This window comes from Chrysochloris asiatica, unplaced genomic scaffold, assembly GCF_000296735.1.
Source record: "Chrysochloris asiatica unplaced genomic scaffold, ChrAsi1.0 scaffold00321, whole genome shotgun sequence".
NCBI lineage: Eukaryota > Metazoa > Chordata > Mammalia > Afrosoricida > Chrysochloridae > Chrysochloris > Chrysochloris asiatica.
Window position 1 is genome coordinate 784,901 of NW_006408839.1, and position 18,923 is coordinate 803,823.

Sequence of the window (18,923 nt, forward strand, 5' to 3'; positions counted from 1 at the left end):
AACACTCACGGAAGCAGCTGTCAGGATATCAGATGACGTATTGCATTAGACAAATTTGCTGCACAAGACCTTTTTAAAGTGTTGAAGAGCAAAGATGTCAGTTTGAGGACTAAGGTGCACCTGACACAAGCCATGATATTTTCAATATTTGGATTAGGAAGCTTGTAGAAGAATTGATGTATTTGAGTTATGGTGTTGGAGGAGAATATTGAAAGTACCATGGACTGCCAAAAGAACCAGCAGATCTGTGTTGGAAGAAGTGCAGCCAGAATGCTCCTTGGAAGCCAAGATGGCCAGACTTCATCTCTTATACTTTGGGCATATTGTCAGGGGGAACCAGTCCCTGGAGAGGGACATCCTGCTTGATAAAGTGATGGTCAGAGACAAAGAGGAAGACCCCCAGCAAGATGGATTGGCAAAGTGGCAGCATCAATGGGCTCAAGCATGCCAACACTTGTGAGGTTGGCCCAGGACCGGGCCCTGTTTTGTTCTGTTGTGCACGGGGTCGCTATGAGTCGGTACCTACTTGATGGCACCTAACAACAACAACAACACAGACAGTTCGGACAGCACCCCCACACACACACTCCAGTGTATTTGTCTAGAACTCAGGTCCCCAGCATTGAGAACAGTGATGAAGCAACTTCCTTCTTGAGAACTTTGGATATCGCGTATTTCCATAGAAATAAGTCATGGCCCGCTCAAGACGGGGGAAGGCAATGTTTACTCAGCCTTAAAGGATTCTGGAAAACCATACAGCAGGCTCTTTAATAAAAACACAATAGATGTGAGTTAATGGGGCACAGTTGTTCCTACAATTAGTCCCCAGAAAGTGGATCATGGTCGGCTGTGTCGAGGAAGTCCCTTGGGCCAGCTACTGGCAGTGTGTAGTTGGAAATTGCACTATTAGCTTGGGAGACTGAGGATCCCGGAGGTGCCCTGAGCACACTTGATTTTCCTCTTAACAGATCCCAGGGATCATTAGGAAAGCCATTTGTGGGCATGTACAATGTCAGCTTGATTTCCTTCAGCTCCCGGTCCCATATGCTCTCTGAGCTTAGCCAGACAGTGAAGACAGACAGGCTGCCTCGTTCACTGCTGGTAGTGATGTAAGTTGATAACACTTTTCTTAATGGAAATTTATAATCGCTAGATCAAACATGGAAAAAGCACATTTTGACAAAGAAAACTGTGCTTACAGTCCTCCTATCCCTTAGAACTGGCCACCTGTCATGAGGAGTACCCTTCACACTAGTGTGCCGAGAGGGAAACTTGTTCCTGAAGAGAGACTCATTGACGGAATTTAGGGCCCACCATGATTCTAGCTTCTGAGGGGAATTTAGGGCCCACCGTGATTCTATCTTCTGAGGAGAAGCTGCAGGTCTTTGAAAACTGAAATGCCAGGTCCTGGACCTCACTGTTGTTGTTAGGTGTTGTTGAGTTGGATCCGACTCATAGCGACTCTGTGCCCCACAAAACAAAGCACTGCCCAATCCTGTGCCATCCTCACAATCGTTAGTACACTGGAGTCCATTGCTGGTGGTACTCTCTCGGTCCATCTCATTGGGAGTCTTTCGCTTGTTCACTGACCCTCTACTTTACTAAACACGATGCACTTCTCCAGGGACTGCTCCCTCCTGATGACATGTCCGAAGTATTAGAGACATAGTCTGGCCATCATGGCTGCTAAGGAGCACTCTGGCTGCACTTCTTCCAACACAGACTGTTTTGTTCTTCTGGCAGCCCATGGCACTTTCAATATTCTCCTCCCACACCACAACTCAAAGGCATCAGTTGTACAGTCTGTCTTGTTCATTGTGCAACATCCACATGCATATCAGGCAACTGAAAATACCACGCTTGGGTTAGGTACACCTTAGTCTTCAAACTGACATCTTTGCTGGTCCTCACTGCTAAGGGATTTATAGGAATCCCTGTGTGGTAGCTAAGGTACACTATGCTTGGCAGAGCAGGAAGTCTGGATCCCACCCCTGTGACACATTTCTTGTCTTTCCTTTCTTCCCCATAAAGTGGACAAATGAGATCATTCTTTCAGTAGACAGCCTTAACTGGGGAAGTACAAGTCAGAGGTTGTTGTTGTTGTTAGGTGCCATTGAGTTGGTACTGATTCACAGTGACCCTGTGCACAACAGAATGAAACACTGCCCAATCCTGGGCAACCTCACAATTGTTGCCACGCTTGAGCCCACTGATGCTGCCACTTTGCCAATCCATCTTGCTGGGGGTCTTCCTCTTTTTCTCTGACCCTCCACCTCACCAAACATGATATCCCTCCCTAGTGACTGGTCCCTCCTGACAATATGTCCGAAGTATGAGAGACGAAGTTTGGGCGTCCTGGCCTCCAAGGTGCACTCTGGCTTCACTTCCAACACAGATCTGTTTGTTCTTTTGGCATCCCATGGCACTTTCAATATTCTCCTCCAACACCATGACTCAAATGCACTGATTCTTCTAGAGTCTTCCTTACTCACTGTCCAGTTTTCACATCCATATGAGGTTATTGAAAATACCATGGCTTGGGTCAGGTGCACCTTAGCCCTCAAGCTGACATCTCTGCTCTTCAACACTTTAACAAGGTCTTGTGCAGCAGATCAGTGGTGGTGGTGGTGTGCTGTGGAGTCGGTTCTAATCCATAGCGACCTGTATATGGTTTCCAAGGCTATAAATTTTTACAGGAGCAGAAAACCTTGTCTTTCTCCCACGGAACCGCTGGTAGTTTCGAATCAGTAGGAATAACAAAATAAGCATTTATTTATACGCTTGTTGTTGTTGTCAGGTGCCATCGAGTCGGAACCGACTCATAGCAACCCCATGCACAGCAGAACAAAATAATGTCCAATCCTGGGCCAACCTCACTACCGCTGCCACACTTGAGTTCATCGATGCTGCCACCTGGCCAATCCATCTCGTTAGGGGTCTTCCTCTTTTTCTCTGACCCTCCATCTTACCAAGCATGATAATCCTTCTCCCGCGACTATTTCCTCCTGACAATATGTCCAAAGTATGAGAGATGAAGTTTGGCCATGTTGGCCTCTAAGGAGCACTCTGGCTGCACTTCTTCCAAAACAGATCTATTGGTTGTTATGGCACTTTCAGGATTCTCCTCCAACACCACAACTCAAAGGCATCAATTCTTCTACGATCTTCCTTATTCACTGTCCAGCTCTCACATCCATATGAGGTTATTAAAAACACCATTATTTTTATGCTAGTCGATATAAAACCCAAAGTTGTAGTATCTATTCTCTCTCACAGTGACCCCACAGGACAGAGAAGAACAGCCCCATGGGGTTTTCTAAGGCTGAAGATCTTTACTGAAGCTGACTGCCACATCCTTCTCTGGAGCTGCTGGTGAGTTTGAACTGTCAACCTTTTGGTCAGCAGCCCAACAGTTAAACAAGGTGTCTTCATTAAAGGAGCCTCGGTGGCACAGTGCTTTAAGTGTTGGACTGAAAGGTCTGTGGTTCGAACCCACCAGTTGCTCCTTGGGTGACAATGTGGCAGTTTGTTCCCATAGGGTCACTGTGAGCTGAGTGGACTCGGTAGCAGTGGGTTCTCTCAGTGTAGTGGAGTCTCTGGGCAGGGTAACCAGTGAACAAACCACAGGTAACGGGCACCTGGGAAGGACAGCTTGATGCTCTCTGTCTGAAAACTCAGCCCTTGAAAAGGATGTGGGACACCGTGGTACAGGCACACACTGAGTGCTCAGGAGTCAGAATCAACTGGCCTTTGTTGATTCAATACAATTAAGCTAAAATTGACTGGCTAGAAAACTGGACTATCTTGTCAAGAGGAGGTTTACCACACAACAGTCAGACTGTCTTGTCAAGAGAATGTTTACCACACAACCATCAGACTTCTTGTCAAGAGAACATTTACCACACAACCATCAGACTCCTTGTCAAGAGAACATTTACCACACAACCATCAGACTTCTTGTCAAGAGGACATTTAGCACACAACAACCAGACTTCTTATCAAGAAGAGGTTTACCACACAACAGTCAGACTGTCTTGTCAAGAGGACGTTTACCACACAACAGTCAGACTTTTCTATTAACGTTTGTTCAACTGTATTGAGGGCGCACAGTGTTCCAGAAGTGCTAACGTAGTGAGACAACCTTTTAGTCGCAGGAACCTCCTAGTATAGAAAATAGGACATTGTGAAAATGGCTGCAGGCCTCCCCCATGTGGATCTAGAGCCCAGTTTTTCTCCACACCTCATTCTTTACAATGATCCTGCCAGGATAGCCATGATTCCTTTCATTTAATAGATAGAAACACTGAAGCGGAGACAAGTGAAGTCACTTGTCAAAAGTGGAACCACTCGTATGGATGGGATTCAAACACGATGGCTCCAGGCTCCACCGGGCCAGTTGTGGGCAGTTGGCACAAAATAGTCCATGCTCTGTGATGACAAAAGGTAGGATGTGTCTGATTCTTCTGAACGTTTGGTTCTTCCAACTGCAACATTTGTTTTATCCACCTTGTGGGACAGTCTTCACTTGTGCCAACCACAGATTTTCACTGAAATCCTGTCTGTTTTAAATAAACTCTTCTTTAGACAGACGCACCATTTCGCTTTCATTTAGCAAAATGTCTACTCTTCCTAAAGCTTTCAACAGAATGATCTGTAATGATCCCTCTTAATTGCAGAAACAGAGACTGAAGAAGAACCTATATGCTATTATGAAGTACCTAGAGCAAGCAGCTATGGCACTGTAGGGTACTCACTGGACCACAAGGTCAGTTTGAACCATAAGGTCGGTGGTTCTAAGTCACCAGCCATTCCTTGGAAACCCTATACAGGGTTGCTCTGAGTCAGAACTGACTCAACGTCACTTTACAACAAAGCACAGTAGGCAGGTGTCTACAGATCAGAGTTTATTATTGATGGCCAGGATTGAGAGAGAAAGGAAGGAAGACAAAAGGTGTGGAAACTTCCAGAAAGTGCTCACGGTGGCATCATTAAAGGCCCTGAACCCAGGATGGAAAGATTATTGAAATAGCTAACATTTGCTTCTCTATAGATGTACTGCAATAAAAAAAGAATATGTTTTGTAAATCTATATACTATAGGAAAAAAAAATCTTACATTGGCCAATGCATTTACTCCTGGACCAAGGCGTAGAGAAGCCCTCTGCCCCACGATCCATTTGTAAGGCGCCCAGTCGAGCAGTGATGGAACACAGCCTCACCTCCTTTCAATGTTTCTCAGACTAACTCTGAGTGTCGGTCTGACGTGTCTGTCTGTTCTAGTACTTTATATACAGCTGCATCCTGGGATTGATCTCCTGCTCGGTGTTCCTGCGGATCAACTACGAGTTGAAAATGCTGATCATGATGATGGCCTTGGTGGGTTACAACACCATCCTGCTCCACACGCACGCCCACGTGCTGGATAGCTACAGCCAGGTCTTGTTCTACAAGTAAGCTGCTTCCTCCCTGCCCTAGGATGAGAACGTTGAGTGTGTGTTGAGTAAGTGAAAACTAGCAGTGACCAGTTTACTGATCAACATGGCGAGCAAGAGAGAGATGCTTGGAGATGCTGGTTTAGAGAAACGTGTGTGTGATGTTACAGATCCGCCGGGAGGATAAGTGGGCTAGAGAAAATATGTGTTCTAAATGGTCTGATATGACTAAGGACAGTCCAAATTTTCTCAACTTCAGCACCACTGATATTTGGGGTCAGGTCATTCTCTGTGGTGTGTGCTGTCCTGTGTGTTATAGGATGTGTAAAAGCATCTCTGGTCTCAACTCACTAGAAGATAACAAAGATGGCCCCCAAAGACTGGGAGGAAGTGGAAAGAGCGATATTACACTGGGGACTGTGAGGTCTTATTTGCCACCAAACAAAATGTGTCTGAACAGTTGGATGGAAAACCATGTGCTCTATAAACTTTCACTCAAATCACAATAAAAAGTTGTCAGACATTAGCACAGGTCCCCTGAGGACAGAGAGCTAGCTGGGAGGTACTGAGTCATACAAGCTTAGCTCAGGGATATTTCTGGTTCCATTCCCAACCACCACAAGAAAGTGAATATTTCCATAAAGTGAGCCGCACGCAGGTTCTGGTTTCCAGTGAATACAGAAGGGATGTTGACCCTGTACTGTGTGTGGGAAGTATGCAATACCATGAGGAAAAGGTGTGAAGGACCAAAGTCAAGAAGTGAGCATGCGCTGTTGGGAAGATGGCACCCGTAGACTTGCTCAGTGCAAGGTCACTTCAGACGTTTGATTTGTGAACCACAGTGTCTGGGAAGCACAAGGCGAAGCCCAATGAAGTGAGGTTTGGCTGTATTCACAGAGATAGTAAAACAGGAGTGCATGTATCGACCAGGTGTGGGGCTGAATTACCTTTGGGGACAGGGGTAAGTCTCAACCCGGGCCATTTATGTTCTGTGCAGAAAGTGACATGAGGACTAGACACTGTGGGTGAGCCTGTCATGTTCACTCATGGGACTCGTGGGATCTATTTACCCCCAGAAGCCTGTCAGGAATAGTTGAGTCTCTGCTTGAGAGACTTTGTTTTGATCACTAGCTTACATCTCAGCAGCAAAGCCATGTTCTAAACCAAGTGTTAAGTTGGCATCCGGATCCATCTGCTTCAAGGGTTTTCCTAGGTTTTGTGTTCTCCTGAGAAGTATTTCTCGGAAGATTTACTTGAATTGTTTTCATTTGAAAATGGGGGCTTGTTGTTATGTTGAGAAAAATCGGTCATTGACTCCTCCATCAACACCCTGTGTCCACAAAGATTGTTGTCAAGTGCTGTGGAGTTGGTTCTGACTCACAACTACCCTATGTACAAGAGAATGAAACATCGCCCAGTCCTGACCAGCTTCACAGTTGTTGTCATGTTGCTGCCACTGTATCAATCCATCCCGTTGAGGGGCTTCTTCTGTTTTTGCTGATCTTCCACTTTAACCAAGCCTGATGTCCTCCTTCAGGGACTGGTGTCTCCTGGGCGTGGTGGTGGTGGTGTGCCACCAAGTCAGTTCTGACTCATAACAACCCTGTGTAGGGTTTCGAGGCTATAAATCTTTACGGGAGCAGAAAACCTTAACTTTCTCCTCTGGAGTGACTCGTAAATTCAAACTACTGACCTTGCAGTTAGCAGCCCCGTTCATAATCCACTACGCTACCAGAGTGCCTCCCGATAACAGGCTCAAAGTATGTGGGACAGAGTCGAGCTAGCTTCGTTTCTAGGGAGCAGCTGGCTGCACTTCTTCCAGCACAGATTCCTTAGTTTTTCTTGCAGTGCATGGCATTGTCCGTATTCTTTGTCAACACCGTAACTCCGATGCATTGATTCTTCTCTGGTCATCCTTATTCATTGTCTGACTTTCACGTGTCTAAGAGGCAATTGAAAATAACACTCGAGTCAGGCACACCTTAGTCCTCAAAGTGACATCTTTGCTCTTGAACACTTTAGTCCTCTACATCCTAAAACTCAGCCCTATGGAGGACAGTTCTTTTCTGACATATGAGGTGGGGTCACCGGGAGTCTGAGCCTACTTGTCAGCAAATGGTTTGTTCTTCTGAAACACTTTGTAGAAGTGCTACGTCAGCATATCCTTATTGAATTGAATTTGCGTCAGCCTCTGCACCATGAAACTAATAGAATCTAACTGAGGCCCGTGGAGTTGGAAGAAATGGATAATCGTATTAAGGAAGCGTGGTTATTCCTTATCCACGTTGACAACAGTGAGCTTAGACACTGATACTCCAGTCAATTCTTGAAACAGACAACATACTCCGTCTAGTCTTTCTCGACTGGATCACAAAAGCTCGACGGATCTCTGAGGCAGAACAGCCTCCCTGGCCGGGATGTTTAGCCAGTGATGGGGCTACTTATGAGCTGTGAGGTTCTTGAATGCATTACACATTTGTAGCAAAAGGTGGAAATAGATTAGGAAGTTTCTGATAGGAGGAAATTACTTGTGGGGAGTTGAGTGGGGTGCTGAAAAGACGCACAATCTCTGGTGAAGAAGCCAGCAGCAACGGAGTGGTTATGAACAGGAAGGCACTTTCTCTTTCACTCAGGGTACTTCTAGCTTTGCTCTCTTAGTATGATCTCTGTGTTGTTGTTGTTGTGGTTACATGCCGTCAAGTCGATTCCGACCCATAGCGATCCTATATAGGGTTCCCAATGAGCAGCTGATGAGCTTGAACCACCGACCTTACAGTTCAAATGACTTTGCAGTCTGACACATTAGCCCACAGAGCCACACCAGGAGTCCTGGTGTGATCTCTATAGTAACCTTAATTACAAAACCCCTGCCATCGAATTGATTGTGACTTGTAGCAACCTTACAGGATAAAGTGATTGGCTAGTATGCCCCTGCTTATGAGGTAATGCCCTGTTGCTTTTCATGCACACTATTCAGATGCTTGGGTTATGTCTGTGTGAGTTCCTAATTATCCTCAGACAGGGGCCTTTCCCGAATACACTTTAAATGTGGCATTTTAAATGGCTACAACAGGAAGATGGTCTAAAGCAACAGGGTGTTTTTAGCAGAGAAATCTATGTGTATCCAACACTTCAGGTGCATGGATAATTTACAAAACCACATCAAAGATGTGCTGACAGAGTCAGGAAGTGGGAAGGAGGAAACGAAAAAAGTCTACCTGGCACGTGTGCCATTGAAAATCCATTGGACAGGAGGCCAGCAGCGTGCCAGCCCTGAGCCTCTCCGGCCGCTACGTGATTCTAACCTGTCTGCTCCTAATGAAGGAGATGCAGACATTTCTGGGTTTCGAATGCCCAGAGCGAGATGTTCCCTAATTCTTTGGCATTTTCACCAGCGCTGCAAATGGTTTGTAAGTGGCTGACATTTTTCAGAATTGCTTGATGGCTCTTCCTATCCATGACACACTCACCCGAAGCCCTGAGCCAGCATGGCTGAGGACATGGAGTCCCCTCGAGGTGATGGTGCTGATGGTTGAGATTGTCGGAAGCGGTTTTGTGAGTCACTTCTCAAGCACGCTTTGTATTCGCCTGGCAAAGGCTTGCTGCCCGATGTGCAAGATGCCGTCAGGTTCCAACTTCGCTCTTGGGGGGACTGGGAAGCCTCCAGGGGGTGGGTGCTGTCATTATGTGAACCCAGCCATTGCGTTAGTTCACTGAAAAGCTGGAAAACCAAACCAAGGCACGCCCACTGCAGTTGAGTCCATTCTGACTCTTGGCGACCCCGTGGGACAGAGTAGAACTGCCCCGCGAGGTCTCTGAGATTAAATCTTCACAGGAATAGACAACCTCATCTTTCTCTCATGGAGCAGCTGGCCTTGTTCCAGCCCAATGTTGAACTCATGACACCTAAAAAGCAAACCCAAGTCCGTTGCCATTGGCTTGCTCCTGACCCATAGCTGCCTGCCCTGCATAGGATTTCCGAGACTGTAAACGAAAGCCTAATCTTTCTCCCCCAGAGCAGCTGTTTGAACCACCAACCTTGTGGTTAGCAGTTCAGTGCTTCCTCAGGAAGCACCTTCAAGTCTAAGGAGGGTGGAGGGTTGGACAGAGAGGCTAGCAGGGAGCCAGGTGGACACTCTGGCTGTTGTGGACCGTATACCTAGTACGATCAGCTTTGTGTGAGCAGAACATAAACAAGTCATCACATCCATATGCCACACTAAGCTCAGGTTCATGTTCAATGCCAAGAGAAATGTCTGGAGAGTAGTAACATGCTGTTGTCAATTGACTCGTGTGCCTCCAAAGGCTACGCAGGCGTCCTTAGCCCTGTGCCTTGGAGAGACAAGGTTGTTTGTTCATTACAGATGTCACCAGTTGTCAAGGTCCTAAGAGGAGGGTAGGAAAGAGGGGGTTTCAAAAAGCGTGTGGGAATAGTATCGTTTCGTTCCATGTTTCCATGAACTTTTTGAAGATCCCTCCGAGTAGTGTCTTATAAAATTGGAGAACAGACACGAAGCCAGACAGAGGAAAGATAACCATGTGGGTGTTCATTTAATATGAAGGACCAGCAAGAGGCTCCAGGCCTCCCCGCAGCTAGGGAGACTTCCCCATGCAGAGTTACCACCTGTCTGTCAGTGAGGACTTGTGTGCTGCTAAGGAGTCCTGGTGTGGCGCTGTGGGTTAATGCGCCAGACTGCGAAGCGCTTTGAACTTCAAGGTTGGTGGTTCAAGCTCACCAGCTGCTCCTCAGAAACCCTATACAGTGTAGCTATGGGTCGGAATTGACTCAACGGTACTTAACAACAACAACAGCATGATGCCCAGCAGACTTCAGGGGGCTCCTGGTGTGGTGCCTTTGGGTCAGCACCGTACTGTGAACCACAAAGTTGGCAGTTCAAACCCACCAGCTGCTCCTCAGGAACCCTAGACAGGGTCACTATGAGCCGAAACTGACTGGATAGCACTTAACAACAACTTCAATTTACGGCAGACCCAGAAACCAGCCAGTGATAATCCTGTGGACCACAGGGAGCTTGTCCACAGTGGTCATGGAGAGGCAGGACAGTACTGTTTCTTTCCATTGTGCGTGAGTCAGGGACAACTCAACGTCAGCTAGCAGCACGAGGACTATTGTCAACACAGTAGAAGTCACAGTTCATTAGGAACGGCCTAAAGCATGGAAGCTCATTGCCTCTGTTATAAAAACAAAACTTTTTCAGTAGGGCTGTGTTTACATCCACGCACCTGGCCTTGCTGGTCGCCTGGGAGTTAGCGGAATGGCAGCTGTACCTCACCTGGACGGTTTGCCTTTAGGTTAGAGATGACCTTCTCTCCCGATGTGTCCGGTGATTTTCATCTTCTGGTTTAAGTGTTCCATCTACAGCTTTGGGCAGAGGGAGCAGCTGTCCATTAGTAGATGGCCACAGGCATGGCGGAACAGCTACATCCCTCAGAGACTCATTTTTAGATATAAAAGGAGGTATCTCTGGACACACTGGGCAGACACCGTGGAAGAATTGGAAATGCTCTCACTTTCTCTGAGAAGTTAGCTGTGTTTTCCTCACACCACTGCGATGTACTGGCCCTAGCACATGCGAGGTCCAAGTGGATTCTGTCCTGAAAACATCCTGAGGGAGGCAATGGGTGACTGGTTCCCAGCTAACTTTCATTTTCATATAAGTGACCAGCACAGTCCACAGCTAGCATCCAGCAACCGCATCGTTCCTGAGAGCCCTGTCCATACCATCCTCTCTCCCACCTCCCTCCCTCCTGCCCAGGACGAGCAAAGCATCCAGGAGTCGGATCTGTGAGTGGAGAAATTAGCATCCAAACCATGGGAATCCAAATAGCTGGTGCCTACAGGCATCCTGGAGTCCTGGTGTGGCGTGTGGGCTAATGCGTCAGACTGCAAAGTCATTTGAACTGCAAGGTTGGCAGTTCAAGCTCACCAGCTGCTCCTTGGAAACCCTATAGAGGGTCGCTATGGGTTGGAATCGACTCAACAGCACTTGACTACAACAACAGGCATCCTACATAGTGAAAAGGCCCCTAGATGGAGAAGAATAGTGATGGTTGAGAGGGTGGTCCAGGTTGGGGCAGCATTCTGTTCTGTTGTAAACAGGGAAGACCAATGGCGCAGTGGTTAAGAACGGGACCAAGAGGTCGAGAGTTGGATCCCACAAGCCAAGAGAGAAGCCCATGGTTGTGTGTTTGTGTGAGGGTGACGGCCTTGGGAACCCAATGGAACAGGTCACCTGGGCCCCACAGGGTCACTCTGACTCCATAGCATTCACATGAAATCCCAGACAACAAGGCGGAGTCAGCTGTCGATTGAGTTAAGTAGAAACTCGGCCCCTGCCCTGTGGCTCGCTGTATTTGAAATTGGGGTTTTCTTACACACTCATCTGTAAATGGAAAGGCTGAAGGGTCGTGTCTCCCCTGAAGTACCCTGGAAGAAAGATCTGAGAAACCAGCCATTGAAAACGCTATGGAGCACAGTGCCAGCCTGACCCACATGGGGGCGCCACAGGTCAGCTTTCCTTACACTAATGAGGCCCTACCAGAGCAGGGGTTCCAAACCCTGACCACTTCTGAGTTCTACAAAGAGCAGACTGTTCACTGAGATGCACACCCAGGGCAAGACAGAAGCCACGTGAAGATCGTCTACAAGCAGAGGGACATCAGGGAACTCCAGGCCTTGCTGGCGGGCTTCAGAAACCAGGAGAGACCCTCATGTTGGCCCCTCTGTGTCCAGGATGTGAGAGGATGGGTGCCTATTCAGGAACGCCTCCCACTGTGGTTTTCTTTGGTTGCATCCAGCCTCGGAGAAAAGGGCAGAGGCTTTTCTTGTAGCCCACAGAATTTCACAAGTGACCGGGGACCCATGCTTTGATCTGCAAGTTCTCCTGCAGACTGAGTACCCCCGTTCAGGCCTGTGCTCCCAAACTCCAGATCCTCTCTCCAGCCGCACAAGAGCCTTGCCTGCTCTCCCCTTCTTCAGTCCCCAAATCTTCCCACCTCCTCGCCTCATCATGAAGCAAGGTCCGGGAGACCTGCAGAGCGGGTGAGCCCCCAGCTCCAGTGAGGTTGGAATACATCGGGATCTGGGTGGTACAAACAGAAGGAGCTGGTGGCTCAGGGATTAAGTGCTAGTGTCTCACCAAAAGGTTGGCGGTTTCAACCTACCAGTTGCTTCAAAGGAGGAAGATGAGGTTCGTTCTTGGAAAGGCTATAGGGCAGTTAGCGTAGTGGTTACGAATCGGGCTGTGAACCATAAGGTCAGCGGTTCGAAACTACCAGCCGCTCCGCGGGAGAAAGATAAGGCTTTCTACTCCCGTAAAGATTTACACCCTTGGAAACCCTGTTACAGGGTCGCTATGGGTCGGAACCGACTCAATGGCACTTAACAACAACAACAACAACTGTGCTGTACAGCATCACTAGGAGTCAGAATAGAATTGACAGAATTGGTTTATGGGAATCTCAAAGGTAAAGTTCTGGTGGTGCAGGGGGTTAAGTGATCTGCAAGTAACTGGAATGTCAGCTGTTCAAACCCATCAGCCACTCCACAGGAGAAAGATGAGGCTGTCTGCCCCTGTAAAGATTTGCAGCCTTAGAAAGCCTATGAGGCAGGTCTAGTCTGTCCTATAGACTTGCACTGAGTTGGGATTGACTCGGTAGAAGCAGTTTGGGTTTGAGATTTTTGTGACACGGGACTTGCTGAAATGCCGCGTTCTGGGAGAAAACGCTCTCTGAATGGTGATCTGGGAAACAGAGGTTGTGGATGGTCCCGTCTCCTCATTTCTACAGGGAGCCACACTGCCTCGGCTCTGGTACCTTGCATGTGTTGGTGGTCCTCGCTGACAGGCATCTGTGTTTCACTCCCGAAGTCCTTGCTCACCCGTATCACAGTGTCGTCCACAGTGACAACAGAGACCGTGCTTCTACATGGCAGGGCCATGCCAGGCACAGCCTGTGCAGTGGCCAGTGGTGCCCTGTGGAGGAGGTTATCCAAGGTTCTCAGTGTATCAGTGCCTGGAGGAGGACGTCATGGTTGGAAAAGCAGAGCATCATGGACCAAGAGGAAGACTCTGGGTGAGATGGGTTGACACAGTGGCCGCAACAATGGGATTCAATGCAGCCACGATTGTGAGGATGGCTTAGGACCAGGCAGGGTTTTGTTCTGTTGTGCATGGGCTTCCTATGGGTTGGAACTGACTCAACAGCACCTAATAACACCAACAGCAGCACAATTAACTGGAGCCAACAGAGCTGCTGCTCCCTCCTGACGACCTACCTTCAAGGCTCACGTGAACTTCACAGCATTGCACGGACTCCCCGCTGGATCCCCTTTGTGAAGAAACCAGGAAATCATAATAAAGCAAGGAGAACTCACAGAGTGACCACATGATATTTGCACTTGGTTAGAAACTGAGGTGCACCTGACCCAAACCATGGTAGTTCTAATCATCTCCTAGGTATGGAGAAGCAGGATGATGAATAAGGAAGACCATAAAAGAATTGGTGTCTTTGAATTATAGTATTGGCCAAGAATATTGACTATACCGTGGGCTGCTGAAAGAACAAACTAATCTGTCTTGGAAGAAGTACAGCCAGAAAGCTCCTTAGAAGCCAGGATGTCGAGACATCATCTTTCATACTTCAAGCATGTTATCAGCAGGAGCCAGTCCCTGGAGAAGGATATGATGGTTGCTAAAAGGGTCCGTGGAAATCAGGCAGCACCCCGACAAGATAAATCAACACAGTAGCTGCAGCCATGGACTCAACACAACAACTGTGAGGGTGGCACGTGATGGACCGTTGTTTTGTGCTGGTCTACACAGCGTGGCTATGAGTATGAACCAACTCTATGGCACCTAACATCAATGACAACCAGTGTGTACTAGGCTGTTGATGCCACTTCCCCCATCTGTCAGTGTCCGTTCTCTGGTGCCTTTTGGGTTGCTGTCAAGCTGGAAGTTATTTCACTGCTATATCCAGTACCAACAGAATCACCCATGGTGGAAAGGGTTCATTGGTGCTTCCAAACTCAGACAGACAAGAATGAAAGGTCTGGTGGCTTACTTTCAAGAATCAGACGATGCAGCAGTGAAGACATGGGTTGAGTTTGGCCATGTTCCATAGACGCCCAGTGATCTTGAGATGAGAGCGAGAAAAGAAAGGGCTGGCTGGTCTCAAGTTTCGGGAGGCGTGTGAACTCCTGAGTCCATGGACACTGACCTAGACATTGTGAACTAGAATTGAGAGTGAAGAAGCCAGCTGATATGAAGTGGGGGCACGTGTCGGAGAGCCCCCAACCTTGCAGCTAATACCCATCTGACGTAGCTTGGATGGCTAGCTGACCAATAATTGACCAGATGGAGATAAAGAAGTTTGATACTATGACAAGTGTCAATTGCTGCAAGTTGATGACCTGGACCTTTGCTTATGGATGCGGTTGCTCAAAATTCCAACCAAAAGGGAAGGATTCTACTTATCAAGGAGCAAGCTAGCCTCCTCAGTGCACTAGATTGATAAGGATGGGTAACTTAAACATTGGTTATCAAAAATGGGGGTGGGGGTTATGAATGTACAAAGTGGCTGGCTTACAAGTTTTTCCTAAGTGTGCTTATTTTCAGAAAGAAGGGGGTAAGGTAGAATCCTCACTGAATAGTTTTCATCTTGTCCAGATACAATTGGTGAAAGTGGATGGGGAAGGATGGGAACAGGATTTTAGGAATCAATTGTGATTGATTGTTATTAGGACTAATTGCGATTGTCACAACTCTAAGTGTAGAAGAAATGTAACTAAAAGGAAGTCATGGTAGGTCATCTTTTATTTCAGGAATAGAGGATGCTGGGACCAACAAGAGGGAAGGGCATGAGTGGAGTGTGAGATCCTAATCAAACAAGAGTGACCGCAGAGACAGTAGCAGAGAGAGAGAGCAGCTGAGGACTCTAGGCCCAGGGCCTGAGAAAGGCTGTTTGCAGGAGGCTGGCTTGCAGAGTGTCCCCTTTGGACATTTAAATGAATATATTTTTTCTGATTTGTATGTGTGCATCTAAACAAACAAACAAAAAAAAAGCAAATAGAGATAAGTACTGTTAACCAATGGTACACGGAGGGGATTGTAATCATTGCAATGAAGCAAGATCTGACTTTTTGAACATAAAACTGATAATCTGCCCTGTGACCTTTCACTCAATTCACAATAAAAACTTTCAAAAAAAATTTTGGCAGTTCAAACCCCATACACCACAAATATCGTCTGAGACTTCTGCCTGTGGACGTTAGATGCTTCATCAGGAGAAACTGATCATTGCAGAAGGACATGATGCCTGGTGACAGAGTCCGGGACCTGAGAAGCTGAAGGGGCCCTCAGTGGGGTGGGTGGACATGGTGGATTCCACAGTGAACTCAGACTCCATGAGGCTGGATCGGGACCAGGCAGCACTGTGTTCTGTTCCATGTGGTACCATGAGTCAGAGCTAACCCAGCAACAGCTAACACCAGCTAACAGCATTGTGCTGCTTAGGTCACGTGAGGTCTCTGTGTAATGGACTTGGTTTTTCGGGTCGTGGCGCAGTGGTTAAGTGCTGAGTTAGTAATCAAGATCAGAAGTGTGATCTTGTGCTTTGTGGGAGAGAGATGTGACTGTTTGCTTCCATAAACCCTGTGGGGCACCTCTGTTCTGTCCAATAATGGTTTCTATGATTAGACAGAGCAGAGGTGTGGACTCGGCATCAGCAGGTTTGGTTTGGGGGTTTGGGAATATGAGAAATTATGATTTTTTAGCTCAGGTAGGAGTCTCCAGGGATGGAAGAGGATTCTTCTTCTATACCAGCTCAGAAGGGTTGGGAGTATTTTCATGTTTTAGGGAGAATGGAGGGGCCTAGAGTGGGAGGACCAGAGCCAGGAATAAACCACCAAATGGAACATGTTGTTGTGATGTGCTGTGGAGTCGGTTCCGACCCATAGTGACCCTGTACAGGGTTTCCTAGGCTATAAATCTTTATGGGAGCAGAAAGCCTCATCTTTCTCCTGCGGAACAGCTGGTAATTTCGAACTGCAGACTCTGAGGTTAGTAGCCCAATTTGTAACCACTACACTACCAGAGCTCCTTGGAACATGGACAAGGGTTTTCCGTGCCTGTCATACCTGGGGTAGCACATGATGTGAAAAAGGGAATAAGAATGGATGTCTGCTACAAAGTTATCTAGAACTATCTTATTCATAGGCTGGAGCAAGGGGTGGGGAACATCTGTCTGCCCGTGGGCCATATAAAGTCGGCGACATCATTGGTCAAGAAAACTGCATTTCCAGCCATCACATTGTTGTTAAATGCTACGAAATCAGTTCCAATCATAGTGACCTTGTATAGGGTTTCCGAGGAGCGCCTGATGAGTTTGAACCACCGATTTTGCAGCTCAAGCCAACCTTGAAGTTAAGTGCTTATCCTATGGCGCCACACCAGGACTCCATAGGTAAAGACAACTAAGGGAAACTGAGTTCTCAACCTAGGCTCACAGCGCCCACAATGATGAATTTCAGGCCCCCTGTGCCTTTCTTAGCACACTGATGGCACTGTAGGATAAGCATTGGGCTGCTAACTGCAAGGTCCACAGTTCAAACCCATCAGCTGCTCTGAAGGAGAAAGATGGGGCTATCTGCTCCTGTGTAGATTTAATCTCAGAAACCCTGAGGACCATTCTCATCCATCCTATGGATTCACTATGAGTCAAAATCAACTCCATGGCCGTGGGTTTGGCTGTTAGGATCCTTTTAGAGTAAGATCTGAAGACACTAAGAGGTCACATGTCACACTGTCCATCTGATCCCAGAGGTATAAAGAAAACGTTACTATTACCTTGCTCCTCCGTCTGTGGTGGTGGTGGGGTGCCGTGGAGTCGGTTCTGACTCATACTGACCCTGTATAAAGTTGATGAGACTGTAAATCATTATGGGGGCAGAAAGCCTCATCTTTCTCTCTTGAAGCGGTGGCAGATTGGAACTGCTGACTTGCTGATCTAAACTATACTTGAATTCCGCCAAGTCAGCCGGCTTCTGTATTGGGTTTTGCAGGAGCTGCTGGTGAGTTTGAACCTCCGACCTTGTGGTTCAAACTGATCTTCCCATCCAGCTCTTTATCCCACAGTGCCGTATCAGGACTCCTGATATAAACTGTTATTGTTGTTAATGCTGTCGAGTCGCTATAGTGTTCCCAAGGAGCAGCTGGTGAGCTTGAACCACTGACCTTGCAGTTCAAACCAACCTTGCAGTCCAGCGCATTAACCCACAGTGCCACTCTAGGAGTCCCTGATACAAACTGAGATGTCTTAACTCATTTGAAATAGGGATCGTTTGGTCTGATTTTGATGCGATATGATTTGAAGATCATATCAAAACTTGAATGTGTGTGTCTGGCTGGTGTGGGGGTAAAGAAACTTGTGTGAGTGTGTTGAGATGGCGGTGGTGTTGTTAGGTGCTGCAGAGTCAGTTCCCCCTCATTGCGACCCTGTGCACAGCACAACGAAACACCGCCTGGTCCTGTACCTTCCTCACAATCCTAGTGACACTTTAACCATGACTGCTGCCCCTGTGCCCATGCATCTTGTTGCAGGCCTTCCTCTTTTTCTCTGACCCAGCATGATGTCCTTCTCCAGGGACTGGTCCCTCCTGATGACCTGTCTGAAGTATGAGCGACAAATTCTTGACATCCTGGCTTCTAAGGAGCACTCTGACTATATTTCTTCCAAAACAGATTTGTTTGTTCTCCTGGCAGCCCATGGCACATTCACTATTCTCCTCCAACACCATAACTCAAAAGCGTTAATTCTTTTACAGTCTTCCTTATTCACTGTCCAACTTTCACATGCATATGAGGCTATTGAAAACACCATGGCTTGGGTCAGGCGCACCTTAGTCCTCAAACTGACACCTTGGCTCGTGAACACTTTAAAGAGGTCTTGTGCGGCAGATTTGCCTAATCAAATACATCATTTGACTTCTTGACTGCTGCTTCCATGAGTGTTGATGGTTGAGCTGAGCAAAATGAAGTTTTTGACAACTTCAGTCTTTTCTCCATTTATCATGATGGTATTTATTAGCCCCTTGGTGAGGGTTTTGGGTTTTTTTTACATCGAGATGCAACCCAATGGAAGGCTGTGGTCTTTAATCTTCATCAGTGTTTTAATTGGTTTTCTTTTTCAGCAAGCAAGATTGTATCATCTGCATATCACAGGTTGTTAATGAGTCTTCCTCCAATCCTGATGCCACGTTCTTCGCATAATCCAATTTCTCAAATTATGTGCTCAGCATACAGGTTGAATAAGTATGGTGAAGGAATACAAGCACAGCGTACACCTTTTCTGATTTTAAACCACTCAGTGTCCGCTTGCTCTATTTGAACAACTGCCTCTCAGTCTGTGTGCTTCTTGTTCTTGTTAGGGGCCATTAAGTCGGTACCAACTCATAACAACTCTATGCACAACA

At 47.2% G+C, this 18,923-nt stretch overlaps 1 protein-coding gene across 1 annotated transcript in view; it reads left to right on the forward strand.

Annotated features, from left to right (window-relative positions):
- ADCY2 (adenylate cyclase 2 (brain)) overlaps positions 1-18,923 on the forward strand; it is a 403,615-nt gene that overhangs the window by 348,697 nt on the left and 35,995 nt on the right. The window contains exon 18 of the mRNA XM_006875344.1: positions 5,280-5,449. Within this exon, the coding sequence (XP_006875406.1) occupies positions 5,280-5,449 (170 nt within the window). The remainder of the gene's footprint in view (positions 1-5,279; positions 5,450-18,923) is intronic.